The sequence below is a fragment of the Pygocentrus nattereri genome, chromosome 11 (genome assembly GCF_015220715.1).
Source record: "Pygocentrus nattereri isolate fPygNat1 chromosome 11, fPygNat1.pri, whole genome shotgun sequence".
Taxonomy (NCBI): Eukaryota; Metazoa; Chordata; class Actinopteri; order Characiformes; family Serrasalmidae; genus Pygocentrus; species Pygocentrus nattereri.
Window position 1 is genome coordinate 30587640 of NC_051221.1, and position 14882 is coordinate 30602521.

Genomic DNA, 14882 nt, shown 5'->3' on the forward strand with positions numbered 1-14882 from the left:
TTACATATATCAGTCTTAAAGTCACATAAACATCCTGTTTAATGCAAAAAGATAAAGAATGGTTAGAAAATGATCACGTAAGAATGAATCAAGACTGTTTTTGAGATATAAAAACAAAAATATTGCTACTACAAACAAAACAGATTTCAGGGGCAAAAGGGGAAAATGAGATATGGGCCCTTTAAACATGAAACCTAATGTCACATCCTGGACAACAGGAAAGTAAATGATTTAAGCAATGACAAGGTTGCACCACTAAGGGCTTCTCTACAGCAATGTACACTGAACACCGCACAGGAAACTGATAAGAACAGCAGTGGACCTGCAACCATGACACTTACAAGAAAAACAGAACTGAAGTCAATGACAAAAGGGAATAGAGTGCTTGTAAAGTAGGTCATGAGAACAGATGCCACCTCTGTAGCTCTCACAGGTGGACTGATCATAAAACGTGCTTATTTTAATATATAAACAGTAATACAGTAAGTACAGTAATAACAGCCACAACGACATTCAATGCATGTACTAAAAATGCAAAAATCCACTTTCATCCACACATACATGTAGAGTCACACACAGCCACATGTATTTAATCATATGTAAGTTTAGTGTTTACCCATTTGTTTATTGCTGGAGGACAGAGCTGTGATGGCTGAGACCTTTATTGGAATGGAATGTGTCAGCAGTTACCTGCCAAATCAAAATAGCTTTGAACAGAGATAAAGGAAATAATAATTGCGGAAATAATAATTGCGATATGTTAATGCGTTTGTCTGTTGTATCAAATTTCAGCACTGATAGTTACATAACTGTGCTCATTCCTTGTCCCGTCATGGTTTTCCCCAGCTGCGTTTCTTATTCTCTGGTGTTGCTTTTGCTTGAGGTGCTTAACAATGAAAAGCGCTTACACAAATATGCAAAACAAAGTTCCAACTTCTGGGCAATACTAACAGACTAACACCATTGCACTGTATTGCTGGTTCTTTTCATTAAAAGCACAGCATCAGTGCTTCATATCATTCAGTCCAGTCACTAATTTCCTAGACCACTCTTAAATCAGATATTCAATACACCAGATATTCAATGCCAGTATGCTGCATGTGGAGCTGTGAGATTGGACTGAAGCGAGCAATCTGACTAATATCCAAGCAACATGATCATGTTTAGAAGAACTAGATGAAATTGAAGCTGGACTAAGACATAAGTAAAGGGGAATTCCACCAATATTCAAATGTTCTGCATACTGCACAAGTGATTAAAATGTAAATAAAGTCATTTAGGGGGTTTTGATTTGAAATGCGTCATGCAAGAGAAACTTACCAAGCTTTGGCTACAAATATATTGTCTGAGGCCTCAATACAGTGTGTTTCTGAATGGTTTTTCAATAGGTTTTTGGCATAAAATACATTTTTCATATTACTTTCATTGAAGAGAGATACATGTAGAGTGTTGTGAGGCAAAATAGACCAAATTCAGTGCTTTATTCGGCTCTAGGTACCCAAACCGTCACATAGAAATGCTATGAATATGATCAACCATTCACTAATATTAAATGCTTGATTTATTTGTCATGTAGACAGTGCTTGGTAAATGACAATTGACAAGGACAATGTAGTCAGTTCAGCTTTGTCACAATTAAATTAGATTAAAGTGTGAAAAATTGCACTGTGCACATACCTGTATACAAAAGTCTGGGCACTTCTGCTCAAATGACATGTTTTATTAATGTTCTAAGTGAAAATAGGCTAAGACATCCTCTACAGAGAACATACTTCTGCACACTTCTGCAAAATTACTGTTTATTTGCTCAATTTGACATATTTGGAAAAAAGTAACATAAAATATAGCATGTACAGTAATCATGCAATACAATTTTCAGAAAAATATCAGCCTTAAGTTTGTTCTCTGTAGAGGATTTGTTAACTTATTTTCTCTTAGAAAATCAGCAAAACATGTCATTTGACCAGGGGTGTTTGATCTCGAATATGACTGTATGTGTAAGCTTATGTAGGCATCAGCATGACTGACTCATTAGTAAACAAGCAAAGGAAGAAAAACAACATTAGTGCTTCACTGTCAGCACACTCACACATACACACACATAATGTCCAAAGGGCTGACAAATACAAATGAGACATGATGAGGACAAGCCACAACAGCTCATCAATTACACGAAGAGCATCTCATCACACACGGCAATTATGATGACTCTGAAATGGGGAGGGAGGGAGAGAGGGAGAGAGAGAGAGAGAGAGAGAGAGAGAGGGAGAGGGAGAGAGAGAGAGAGAGAGAGAGAGAGAGAGGGAGAGGGAGAGAGAGAGAGAGAGAGAGAGAGAGAGAGAGAGAGAGAGAGAGAGATAAAGGGAGAGAAAGAGAGAGAGAGAGAGAGAGAAAGAGAAAGAGAGAGAGAGAGAGAGAGAAAGAGAAAGAGAGAGAGAGAAAGAGAGAGAGAGAGAGAGAGAGAGAGAGAGAGAGAGAGTGAGTGAAATCTTCCGCCACATCGTAAAGTATGATTCTTAAGCACCTTGCTATACTGTGTCCATCATAAGATGTGTGTGTGCGCCAAGGCTTTCCATGAGAAACATTTATGTGCGAGTGTGTGTGTCTCCTGCATTGTAAACAGGCTACTCTGTGCCAGAGCGCTCCCATGGCACCCTTTCACGCTCAGTAATAGAAAAATACAGAGGCTCCACTGGGATGAGTGCACTATATTGCCTGTCCTTATCAACAGCCGCTTAATTAAAACTGTCTTCAAAGAGAGGGGACAAATGAACAATTCATTACTGAAAGCTCAAAGTGTTTTCAACTTACGATAGCCTTCACAAGTGAATGGAAAAGAGGAAAAAAAAGATCTGCTTAAACATATGGTATATAAAAGCAAATTTATTGATGGGAAAAGATCGGTTCAGCCCTGACTGGAGTTTGACTGACAGCAGAGAGAGCGGTGATGTCATTTTCTTATCTATTTCAATCTCATCTATTTTGAAATAGCTCAGCAGTCTCTAGTGTAGTGACACAGGAGGAGGCCGGAAGAGGACTTAACTAGATCACAGCCACACACACAGTCAAAATCACTCCCGTGTGATAAAACTGAACATATTGCACTAATTAAGGAGGCAAATTTTGCAGTAAATTCATGGCCTACAGCTGGATAAACATGAAACATGAAACCTTATAAAGACACTTTTAAATAATGATGTTATATCGACTGATTCAACTTGTACAACAGACTGGATTACTAGGCCTATAAAAGAAAGAAAAGATTCTGCATAAAAGTCAAGTTGTCTTTCTGTAATCTGAAAGACCCAGTGGGTGAGTAATTAAAATGGAGGGGCACAGAGGTAAACACTCATCTTAGAACCAAAAGTCTTAGAACCAAGAAAAATACATATCTGTCATTTTTAGTTCATAATTATTCAGTAAAATCATGCTCGTATTTAAGCTCTGCAAGTACTTCAGTTCTCTTATTTCTTTGATTGGTTTTGGTTGAAAATGAAAGGGTTAAATTCTTGTAAACATTGATAGGTATGACACTAGGTGGAGAATCAGTTAAGCCAAGAGTTCAGTTAACCATCAGTGGTTACAAAATCCAGGACCATAAACAAGGTCCAGATTTTAAGACCTCTGTTTTAGGACTTCAGGAGCTGGACAGAAGGCATCACTAGCGTCATTAGGACATCAGCTGAGTAACCCAGGAATAAGCCATCACAGTTATTAGAAATAGAAAACAGCTTCAGCAGCTGCCAGAAATCTTTACTGACAGTCATTGTAAAATGGCTGCAATGAAAATAAATGTTAATATGTCTAATATGTCTATTACAAGCTTTACATAAAGCATGCACTGTTTTTTACAAGCCTTAATGTCCATGTGTAATCTACAATGACCAAAAATGCTCATGTAAATTGTCTTTTCCTTAGCACTAACATACCACTCCCACAGAGGTGCTAACATAAATTAGCATATCATAAATCAACTTATCATAGGTTTATATAGGTGTTTCCTTCAAATTTTGACATGGATGACCTGAAGTAAAGGTTTAATAGCTCTAATAGTCCTGGTTTGCCTCTGGTGGAGAAAGATTGTGTGTGTGGAGTGAGACTCCCCCTCCTCCTGCGCTGTTACACAACCAGGGCTGCACGCTTCTAAACGTGAGGAGTGGGCACGTGCAGGATGCTGCAGTTGCACACTCTCTCTCTCTCTCCCTCATATTCTACAGTGTCCCACTCTATTAGCACTGAATCATTAGGGAGTGAGGTGCCAGTATGCTGCTAGTCAGGAGGAGAAATGAAACAGCCATTTTAACTGTACTGATACAATGTAATAATATAAAAAATGATCTGAATCGACTAAAAAAGATAAAAGAAATTCTATCAAATTCTCACTTCTGCAGATCATATAATACAATTTAATATGTTGTAAATGAAAAAGAATTCAAAATCAATTGTCAGGCTCATGATTTGCAATGGCACACTACAGCATAGGTGGTCTCCTACCCCTCATAAGGACTTTGTGTTTGTGAGCTAAAGCAGAGCTAGGATGGCACTCTCCTGCCTAATGAGGCCCTGTTTTCTGTCTATTGTCTCCCACTGCACACCCATCACACTAATCTCCATCCATAACAACCTCTCTGTTTTTCTTGTTTTCTGTCTCACACGAGCTCCTGCCAAACAGAACTCAAAACACAGGACAACATGTCAAACAGGATTGCAGAAATGATTTGCACTGCGGAGATGTAACTACGGGGTAATACGACATTAGATATAACAAATATTGTGTTTCTGGCTGCTGTTATACATGATTGGCTATGCATGTGCACAGTTACAACCTATGAGAGTTGGATTATTGTTTTACTGCTGTATTACAGTACTGTTTAAAATTCAGAGACCACCATTCATTTATTTCATTGTCATTAAGGACAAGTTATTAATTTTTCAGCATCAGGAAAAAAACCAGAAAATTCAAAAATTTAAATGCAAACCTCAACAACTAAATATGTTATTTTTTTATGTACTTACTTTGCCCAGGCTTCATGATTGCTTTTATTTTTTCCAGGAGACTTGCTTTTAGTTTTGTGAAGAAATCTGCAGGGATATTTTTCCACACCTGCAAAGTCTCATTCATTGTTTGATTTGCAAATTTCTGCTTTGTTGTCTATTTCCTTTTCTCAGTAACAGCTTCTTGACAGCTACACATCCTTTCAGACTCAAAGCGTTGAGTTGTCTTCTCACAGCGGAAGGATGGACAGAAACAGCTGTGGATGTTTTCAGATCTGAAGGAAGAGTTGACCTCGATTTTCTCCTCTCTCTCAAATATGAAAGCTTTAAGTTCTCTTTATCTGATGGTTAGTTTTGTATGTTTTTTTTGTAATAATTTTTGAACTCCTGATATTTCACATACTTCCCTTTGACTTTTGACCTTCCTAATGCAAGTGGAATATCTTGTATCTAATCTCTTCAGAAGTATCTCCTGAAAAATGAACAACCTGAACAAAATGAGCATTTTGACTAGACATTAAATGCACAAAGGGTGGTCTCTGACTTGCTTTCTGTGCTTTCTGTGAAAACCACATTTGGAAAAGTACTGTATTTCTGTATGATTAATGTATATAGTACTACTCTACAATTCAACTCTCTCTGCCATGGGAAAAAGGGCCAGTGACTAAATGAAATTAAAATCATGACAAGATATGAGCAGAGGCAATGTGGGAAACAGCAGCTAATATTTGCCTGAGTTTATAAAGAGCACATTGACGTCAAAAAATGTTTTCATAAATAAAGGAATCAAGGTGCTGAAAAATCCTTAAGCTCAAAAACCCTTCTTAAAGCCACTCGTTTCCATGTTATTACACTAAGATCAGTTGCCATGGCCTTAACTGGAAAACAATCTATTGCGCTGTATCATTAACTACACTGTGACAAATGCAAGGCTTATATGCACTAAACATGTGTGTTACACTGCTGTTCTTATAGTCTGAATGTAAGGATAGGGTGCAGCTGATCCTGGGTCAGTTTTCTTATTCAGAGACACTGAACATCACTCTGAAAAAACTAAACAATATTGCCCTTCCCAAACAGGCTTGGCCTTAGATACAGACACAACAATGCACAGATATTATTAATGCATTATAATGCATGTAAGGTGACCTTAATAATAAGCTGGTGTGGATGAATATGGTAAGTGTTTATAGTAAGCCTCTACTGCCCTGCCCTTGTGTGCAGAACCAGTCAGAGTGGTACAGGCTCAGGCCTGCAGGGCTGAGGAAGCAATCAGGCAGAAGTGACATAATGTAGATTCTGGAATGACTTACTGGAACACATAAGGCCTTTCTGGAAAAGACCTACAGGTCTGATCATCTGACAGAGAGGAGCAGTGCTGTTATGGTTAGTGAGAAAATTAAAATGAGAATGTGTGTGTGTGTGTGTGTGTGTGTGTGTGTGTGTGTGTGTGTGTGTGTGTGTGTGTGTGTGTGTGTGTGTGTGTGTGTGTGAACATGTCTCACATGATGCCTTGTCTGAAGTTTGGGAGACAGTGGGGGTCGTCCTCTTTTTGGTGCTCACTGATCTCCGGGGGGGTCAGCAGACCCATCTCATCACTTTGATCCAATTGTTCTGTCATCATCTTCAACCTGAGAGGAAAAAACACAGCTGTGTGTTATTACACTAAATATGCACTCTCTTAAGCCCTTATAATACTGCAATACTTACTTTAAAAGTGAAGGAAAAATGTTCACATTGCATTGGTTCAAACTATTTTTTCCAGGAATCTATAACATGTACTTTCATATGCAGTTCTTTAACCTCTCAAAATCTCAGGCTTATTACATGCTAAGGCATATTATTCAGAAGCTACAGGGACTTCAGTGCAAACTGGCTGAGCTATTCTTAGGATATAGAAGCGTGTACTAAAACTTTGGGCCTCCTGATGGGCCCTGACCATGCAAGGGGTTAAAAACTTCTACGGTGTTTTACTAGAGTTTTGCAAAAGTAAAAAAAGGGGTATAAAAAGGAATATACACTCCAGTAACTTGGTAAATTTGGTGGGTTTACCATCTGTAAAGTAGCCTTTTTCATCAGGCTTTCTAGGGGCCATTCTACCGATGCAATGGAAATGAACTCAACACGTTTTTAATCATAATGAAATGAAATATTTTATATTATTATTTTATATACAGAGATGTATCAGAAGTGAAGTGGGAAAAGTGAGAACTCACTGCTGTTAAAACAATTCACAACTTTCCTATTGTTCAGATTGCCATGTTCACACAGTGTAAAAGGCAGCTTTTTATGCAGGATTTATGAGGTTGTAAAGAGAGAAATGTATGTTTGTACAGTAAGCCATAGATGTACTACACCTGGCTGATCATCTAAAAGTGAACTGGTCCCTTTATTAAGTGACTAAAGGAAAAACCTTGACCAAAAAAAATCATACCTGTAAGGACACACAGCAAAGTGTACATTCTGCACAGATGTTCTTGTTGTTTTTTCTCCTTATCAACTTTATTTTCAGCCCAGTGCTAGTTAACATTATTCAGCAAACAAGATCTGGCACAGTAAAAAACATCAAGCTACTGTCACAGGATGCAAGAGTGGATAATCAAATGATGTGACACAAATAGCAACAGCGCTCCTGTCTTGGTTGGGATTTCTTAGCAGAGACAGCAAGTGCCAACAGAATCTCAGAACACTTAGCCATCCCGGTGGAAAGCTTGGCAAAAGACTAAAAACATAGCTTGAGAGGTGAGGGCATATTGTGGAACGCTCTGTAGACCAAACATTGATAAACACTTCATTTACCACTAAATTTAGAACTGGTCATAGTTGATTGCATCATTTTCAATTATGAATTCAAGTTGATTTAAAAACCCCTCATTTTTAATTATTTTATCATTTCATTTTACACTGTTTGGAAGTTCATATTGCAAACTCTGATAGACCCTAAACTGCTAATGTTGCACTCTTTAATTAGCACTAATTCTAGAATTGTTTGACATCACACCTACTACTGTTTATTCCATGATGAATTGACAAATGTCTAGAATATCTGATTTGTTGTGTTTAAGCTGTTCCTTCAGAAAGTCTCCGACAAAAAGAAAAATGTGATGATGGTTTCGAAGCATCTCATACTTTCCTCTAGAAAGCTAACGCAGAACACAGACGCTACTCACACATGGCTCAGACTCTGATAATAGCTCCCCAACCAAGTGCCATCTGTAAGATGGACGTGTGGAAAAGCACGGGAGGGAGACAGACAGAGACGCAGAGGTGTAATTCTGAACGAGCTGGTAACAAGCACTAAATATAGACGTGTGAATGCCAACAAATGCAAGCAGGCACACAAGGTGTGACCTGAATGGAAAAAATGAGCCCATCTGCAAATTTAATGCTTATCCTGCAAAACCTAATCAATAAACATAATTTGAGCCAGTAACACAACAATATACAGAGAGACCAACCAAACGGGGGCCAAAAACCACCAACCTTTTTGGAAATAAAATTGAGTAAGCACACAGGGCCTTAATTGGCAATATCTTCATTAATTTGTTGTTAAATTTGAGAAAGGATCTAAGAAAAAGTCTACATCAGATTCATGACCACAGACTTGTTCACATTGTTGTGATTTTGAGTATGTAGACTTTACCTAAGAACACATCCCAAATAAGAACGCACTGGTGAAAGTCAGAATCCCATTGAAAACTTTGTAAATGGGATTTAAAAAGAAATTTCTTCTTAAGAATGGATGGTGAATAAGGCCCAATAATGGTAGGGACACAAACAGGGAATTAAATACAGTCTATGATTAATTTTAGATATTCTATTTGTTTTCAACAGGAGAAGATTTTAAGAAATTACCCATAGATTTATATTCACCTCATGAATACATTTGAAAGGAGTTTACAGTTTACTGTAGAAAAAAATATTTTTACAGTTCACTTTCTAGACAAGCTTAGTGTTGGGATTTACAGTGTACTGAAAGCCATTGTATCCAGAGTGTAATTGTAATGTATATCCCATGCAGTGATGGGGGACACAAAACAAAACGTATGCTGTTTAGATAAGTACACAGACACAATGAACATCAAACAAAGAAATCAAGCTTGAATGACTATCACCCAGTGATATTAAGAGTTAGTTTGCCAATGGACTGATGAATATAGTAACATTTGACAGAAACTTCAAACCAATCCTAAAGAAGAAATAAAAATGGCTTTGAGTAGTCAAACAACAGAATATGTCAGAGTAACGTTGCTCCATGATATTAACGTTTTTATATATAGAACAAGGGTCTGGCATAGAAACATTACTATCTGACAGCAAATAAGAGCTGAGCTAGTCACCATTTTTGACACAGTTTTGTGGAGGCACTGTGTCAAAGTATGGCCATGCTTTTGGCCTTTTAGCTGGGTACTTTAACTTCATCTGTCAGGCAGATGGATGAAGCCCAGCACCAGCAGTTATAGTGGTTTCCCTTCCTTCAACTTGTGCTCCATCAAGTGTTCTTCCCCCTTTTATTCAAAGTGAGATGTTCTTTTAAATAAGTGTAGTGACTGTCAATCTAGATCCTCGGTGAAGATAAGTGAGCCAGAAATGCATAAATAATTCAACACCAGAGTGGGTGTTCTTTTCTACCAGACAACCTCTACAGGTCATCACCTACAGTACGGATCTTCACTCCAGGGCTGGGAGGGCCAGTGTCCAGCATAGTTTGATCATTTCTTTGCTCAGACACACCTGCCAGGTTTAACAACAACTTAACTCAGTATTAGCCAAGTATGTGATAAACTAGGCAGGCAGTTTGCATGCAGTGCAGCCATCACCTCAAACTCAGCTATCACCTCAAGTCTGGCATGCAGAACTAAAGGAGATAAATTCAGCATGTACCTGATGTTCTTGCCGCTAAGTTTTGTTTCACCTAAGCCCAGTTCATCTTGGTCGGGCAGTTCTGCACAGTGTAAACACAGCAAAACCTCTGAAAACACTGCCATGCTGCTCCTTTCCAAACAATGGGCAGCACTGAGGGAAATATGTTTTTCTGGAATGCATCCAGGGCATGGACCAACAAATGACACCCCAGGGAAAGCCTGCAGCCATTTAGAGGAGCTGGCACACTGCTTCTAGATGTGATAAGAATGGGGATAGATGAGGAATGGGTTGGCACACAGAGTGCCAATACTACAAAAAGGGCTTTCATGTCCGGAATCCTGCCACTGAGTAGGAGAACATGGTGGAACAAGAGAGGAATAGAGCTGAACTGTAAACTGAATTCTGCAAGTGACAAAAACTAAGGAAAGACCAGAGAAAACAATTGTACTCTCAGAATAGCATAGATAACCGAGCACCACTACAAATGTGCACTCTTCAAGAAAGTTGCAAAAAGGGTTCTCTGGAGCGAAACTGACACCATTTCAATTATACTACCTAAAACATTGCAAAACTACTCAGAGATTTCCACAAACACCACAACAATAACTTATTGTCAAGAAGATACAAGAAAAAAAACCACAAGAACTTGCAAAACATGTCAAAAAGAGGCACACATCATCAGGTTAACATTATTTGCATGTTTGGCAGCTCTACAGAACAGTGGACAACAGCAACAAAGGCCACTGGACGTTTCCATGGCACCCATTCAGTGGGAAGGTACACGTACTCCAGCTAAAGACTCAGAGAATTCTTTATAGAAAGGACGGGAATGCTAAACAGATATGATACTGTTCAGGTTAGAGAGATTTGGATTGCTTTATCGCTTTAAAAACGAAGAAAATAATTACATTTTATTATTATGCTAAACCTGACCAGTAAACCTACTCAGTAAAGTATAGTCAGGAAATATCGAATAACTATAAGTGAAAGTTTGTTTGGATTGAAAGGCCAGAGCTGTGTACACAGCTTCGCAAACAATGGCGGCAACAACAAAAAACTAACTAAGAATTTATTCTTGAAAGATCCTAAACAGGAATCCTGGCCATAGGAAATTTGTAACGTATATATTATGCGGTGGAGGGGAACCCAATACAAAAGCTACGCTCTTCAGATATGCACACACACACAATGAACACCAAACAAGGAAAATCAGCTGTAGGCCTCACATTAAGAGTTAGTTTGCCTCTTGGTCTGACGAATAGTAACATTTGAAGGAACATCAAACAAGTCCTCAAGAAGAAATAAGAATGACTAAGTACTAAAACAGTGGGATATGTCAGAGTAAAGTTACTGTATGATATGGAATGTCATTATTTACAGCACAGGAGTCTGACAAACAAACATTACTATCTGACACCAAATGAAAGTTGGTTGAGCTGTAACATCAGTTCAACCAGTTATCACAAACCTCATTAGTGGTAAGCCAATCAGGTCAGAGTCTTTGGTGCTACCCACTCTGCTAAGTAACAGCAACAGTCAGCAACCGCTGACGTTGTGACATGATTGTAGCTAAAAGCATACTAAAATAAAGTAATATAAAAAATATATACTGTCTGCATCAGTAAGTAGTTACAGAGTGAAGATACAATATGGATTTGTGTAAACTGAGGTCAGTGAAGCTGGCAGTCAAGTATTTAGCTAGCAGTTTGCTTGTTAGCTAGCTAACTCCAAGTTCATGTGAGGCAAAGAACAGAGGATAGGCCATAAAGCCATAAATAAAAGATGATTTTTTTTACTAAGTACTTTACTAAGTACAAAACAATCACTCCAGCATTAACTATATGTTGTTTTTATACAGATCTACATTTTGTCTTTGTATCCCTGAATTCTGTAGAGGAATTAAGAGATGACAGCTCCATAGAGCTTAATTAGTTGCCAGTTCAAAAAAAAAAACAGATTCATTGAATTCTTAATAAAAATTACATGTTACTAAATAGGCAAGGTAGAGGGAGAGAATGAAGCTGAAGGAGCAGATCTGATGAAGTTTAGAAATCAAGAAAAAAGTGAGTGCGTGTAAAAGACTGTGCAGGCAAATAGCGCAACAATTCAAGAATAACATTTTGCAAAATAAAGAGAACTTGGGAATCTCATCATCTATGGTACATAATATCATTAAAGTTTCTGAGAAGGGGACTAAAAGACTGAAAACCTGTGTTAAAGGTCTCTACCATACAAAGAGGAAACCATATATAAACAGGATCCACCTTCTGCCACCTTCTCTGGTGAAGTGTCCTGGGGTCTGACAAATTAAGATTTGAAATTCTGTTTGGAAATCATGGATGACGCATCCTCTGGGCTAAAGAAGAGAGGGACTATCCAGCTTGTTATCAGCCCTCATTTCAAAAGCCAGCATCCACAATGGTATTGACGTGCAATAGTGCACATGGCATGGGTAACGTGCACCATTAATGCTGAGTTTTGGAGTAGCATATGTTGCCATCTAGACAACGTCTTTTTTTTTTAGGGAAGGCCTTGCTTGGTTCTGCAAGAGGATGTCAAACCACATTCTGCACGTATTATAACAGCATGGCCCTATAAAAGAGTCCAGGTGCTTAACTGGCCTATGACTCATTGAAAAGCTTTGGCACATTATGAAACAAAAAATACAACAGAGGAGAGCCCAAACTGTTGAATCACTTAAATCCTATATCAAGCAGGAATAGGAAAAGATTTCACTTTCAAAACTACAGCAATTGGGCTCCTCAGTTTCCAAATGCTTACTGAGTGCTGTTAAAAGAGGTGATGAAACAGTGGTAAACATGCCCCATCCCAAGAGTTTTGTAACATGTTGCTGGCATCAAAATGGATATATATTTTTCAAAAATCAATAAAATATCTCTGTTTCAACATTTGATATGTTGTCTTTGTACTAATTTTAATTTAATATAGGGTTTAAATGATTCGCACGTCATTGCATTCTGTTTTCATCTACATTTTGCACAGCATCCTGATCGTTTGAGGCAGAGTTGTAACTTTTCCAAATATTGCAACTTTAAAAAGTTGATGATAATTGAACATTTTGGGCCCATAATAAGACACCCTCTTGGGGCAGCATGCCCCCAGATCCCCTTAGTAAAGTAGTTCCCCATCCATAAATCTCTACTGACTCTACTGACCCCACTGACTCTTCTGCCCCATTAATTTGTCAGGCAGATGGATGAAGCCCAGCATCAGTTATAGTGGGTTCCCTTCCTTTACCTTGTGCCCCATTCAGTGTTCTTCCCACTTATATTCAAAGTGGGATATTTTTGGAAATAAGTAGTGATGACAGTCAGTCTAGGTGAAGATAAAAGAAGCTGAAACACAAAAATTATGCCAGAGGGGGTGTTTTTCTGCCAGATACTTGTTCAACTCTAATTCTGAAGTTACACTGTGTTCATTTGTGATACATGTTCATGGCTGTGATACGTGTACTGTGGGGTGTAGGCTCTTTTTTTCACAAACTCCACAGGTTTTCGCCTACAGTCCTGGATGGCCAATGTCCAGCACAGTTTGATGATTTCCTTGCTCAAACACACCTGTTAGATTTAGCAGGTGTTCAAGTAGAGCAGTTACCAAACTGCACTGGGCCTCTAGGACTGGAGATGAAGAGCCCTGGCCTACAGCACATTATATTATGACTAAAAATGGGCAACATCTGTTCCTACATGCAATCAGGTATTACATTTCCTGTTGCTCAGTAAAAAGGACAGTATTACATGAAATGTTACGAAAGTTAAATACTGAAGTATTGCTTTTACAGGAAGGTTTTACTTGGTGGTTGAGCTCTACAGTTTCAGAAATGTAAAGCAATTGTCTGACCTTTACATAATGATCCATTGCCCAGTTCTTGTAACCAAAACTGACCCGCACTGGCCTTTTAGTTCAACTCAGGATATTTGGTGCATTTGCTCAACCGTGACTGATTAACTGTCTCCTGTTCAACACACACACACACACACACACAAACACACACACACACAAACAGCTTCAGTCAACAACTGGGCAAAAAGGTTAGACTATGAAACAAAACCACAGGAAAAATATGTAAATACAAGAAAATGACCTATCTGTATCAAACATATTCAGTACATATACACACATATGGAAATGAACCTATATAGAAACATAGAAATGACAGATTAACAGGCCACCAAGAATCAGCTGATGGTATTTTTCAAGAGGTTTAAACACAATTATGTTTAGCAATGTAGGTCCATCAACTCAGGGAAAAGGTGCTATTGTGCTACCAGTCCTCTTAAAAAAAGAGAGAGATGCCAGAGAGCTGAGCACTTCAATGGGTCACTTGTTTCCATGTCCTTGGATGATCTCTACAGTTCGGTGTGACAGAGTCAGAAAAAAGCGCCCCGTTCCCAGATGGCCCAGCTCTTCTCAACATTCCCCAGATGGTCTGTGTCTTTTAATCAACACATTTAAGATAATATTAGCCCAGAACAGAAAAGAGATGCACCATGGGGTGGTAGGAGAAGGTTAACAATAGTTTAAAAAAACAAAACTAAAAAAACAACAAACATCAAACACACTGCTCCAAGCTCTTCAAGCATGGTCTCAGCATTTGTAGAGATTCAGTACTCAACTATTTGTGTTGCCACCTATTGCAGATGTTGTGTCCAGTTCCCCTAGCCAAGAGCAGAGGCCTGGAGGCACAAAAACTTTGCTGTCTAGTCAGGGGTAGATGATGGCAATGTTTTTGAGTATGACTCCAACTGAGTGGCAGAATAAATACTGATAGATAGTTCAGTCATTCAAAAATGATGCACATCTGTGTATACAATATTCTTGTACTGTCTAGTATAGTCATTTCTGATAACAGCATAATACTCGCAGTAACCGGTGGGACACTGTCTGCAGAATTTACTGAACCACTGTTATAGGAATCCTATAGAAATTCCTAAGGTACATTTTTTTATTGGGGAACAGTTTAAAAAAATTAAGATATTATAAATATTCAAATATTTTAA

At 38.4% G+C, this 14882-nt stretch overlaps 1 protein-coding gene across 3 annotated transcripts in view; it reads right to left on the minus strand.

The window, feature by feature from the left end:
- The window catches only part of LOC108428386 (GRAM domain-containing protein 2A), a 36576-nt gene that overhangs the window by 17972 nt on the left and 3722 nt on the right, over window positions 1-14882 (minus strand). For 2 of the 3 annotated variants that reach the window (XM_017699324.2, XM_037543042.1), the window contains exon 4: window positions 6501-6626. In XM_017699324.2, the coding sequence (XP_017554813.1) occupies window positions 6501-6619 (119 nt within the window). In that variant the 5' untranslated portion in view covers window positions 6620-6626. Of the gene's footprint in view, window positions 1-6500; window positions 6627-13722; window positions 13838-14882 lie in introns of all 3 variants that reach the window. The other variant, XM_017699323.2, reaches the window with a different exon arrangement.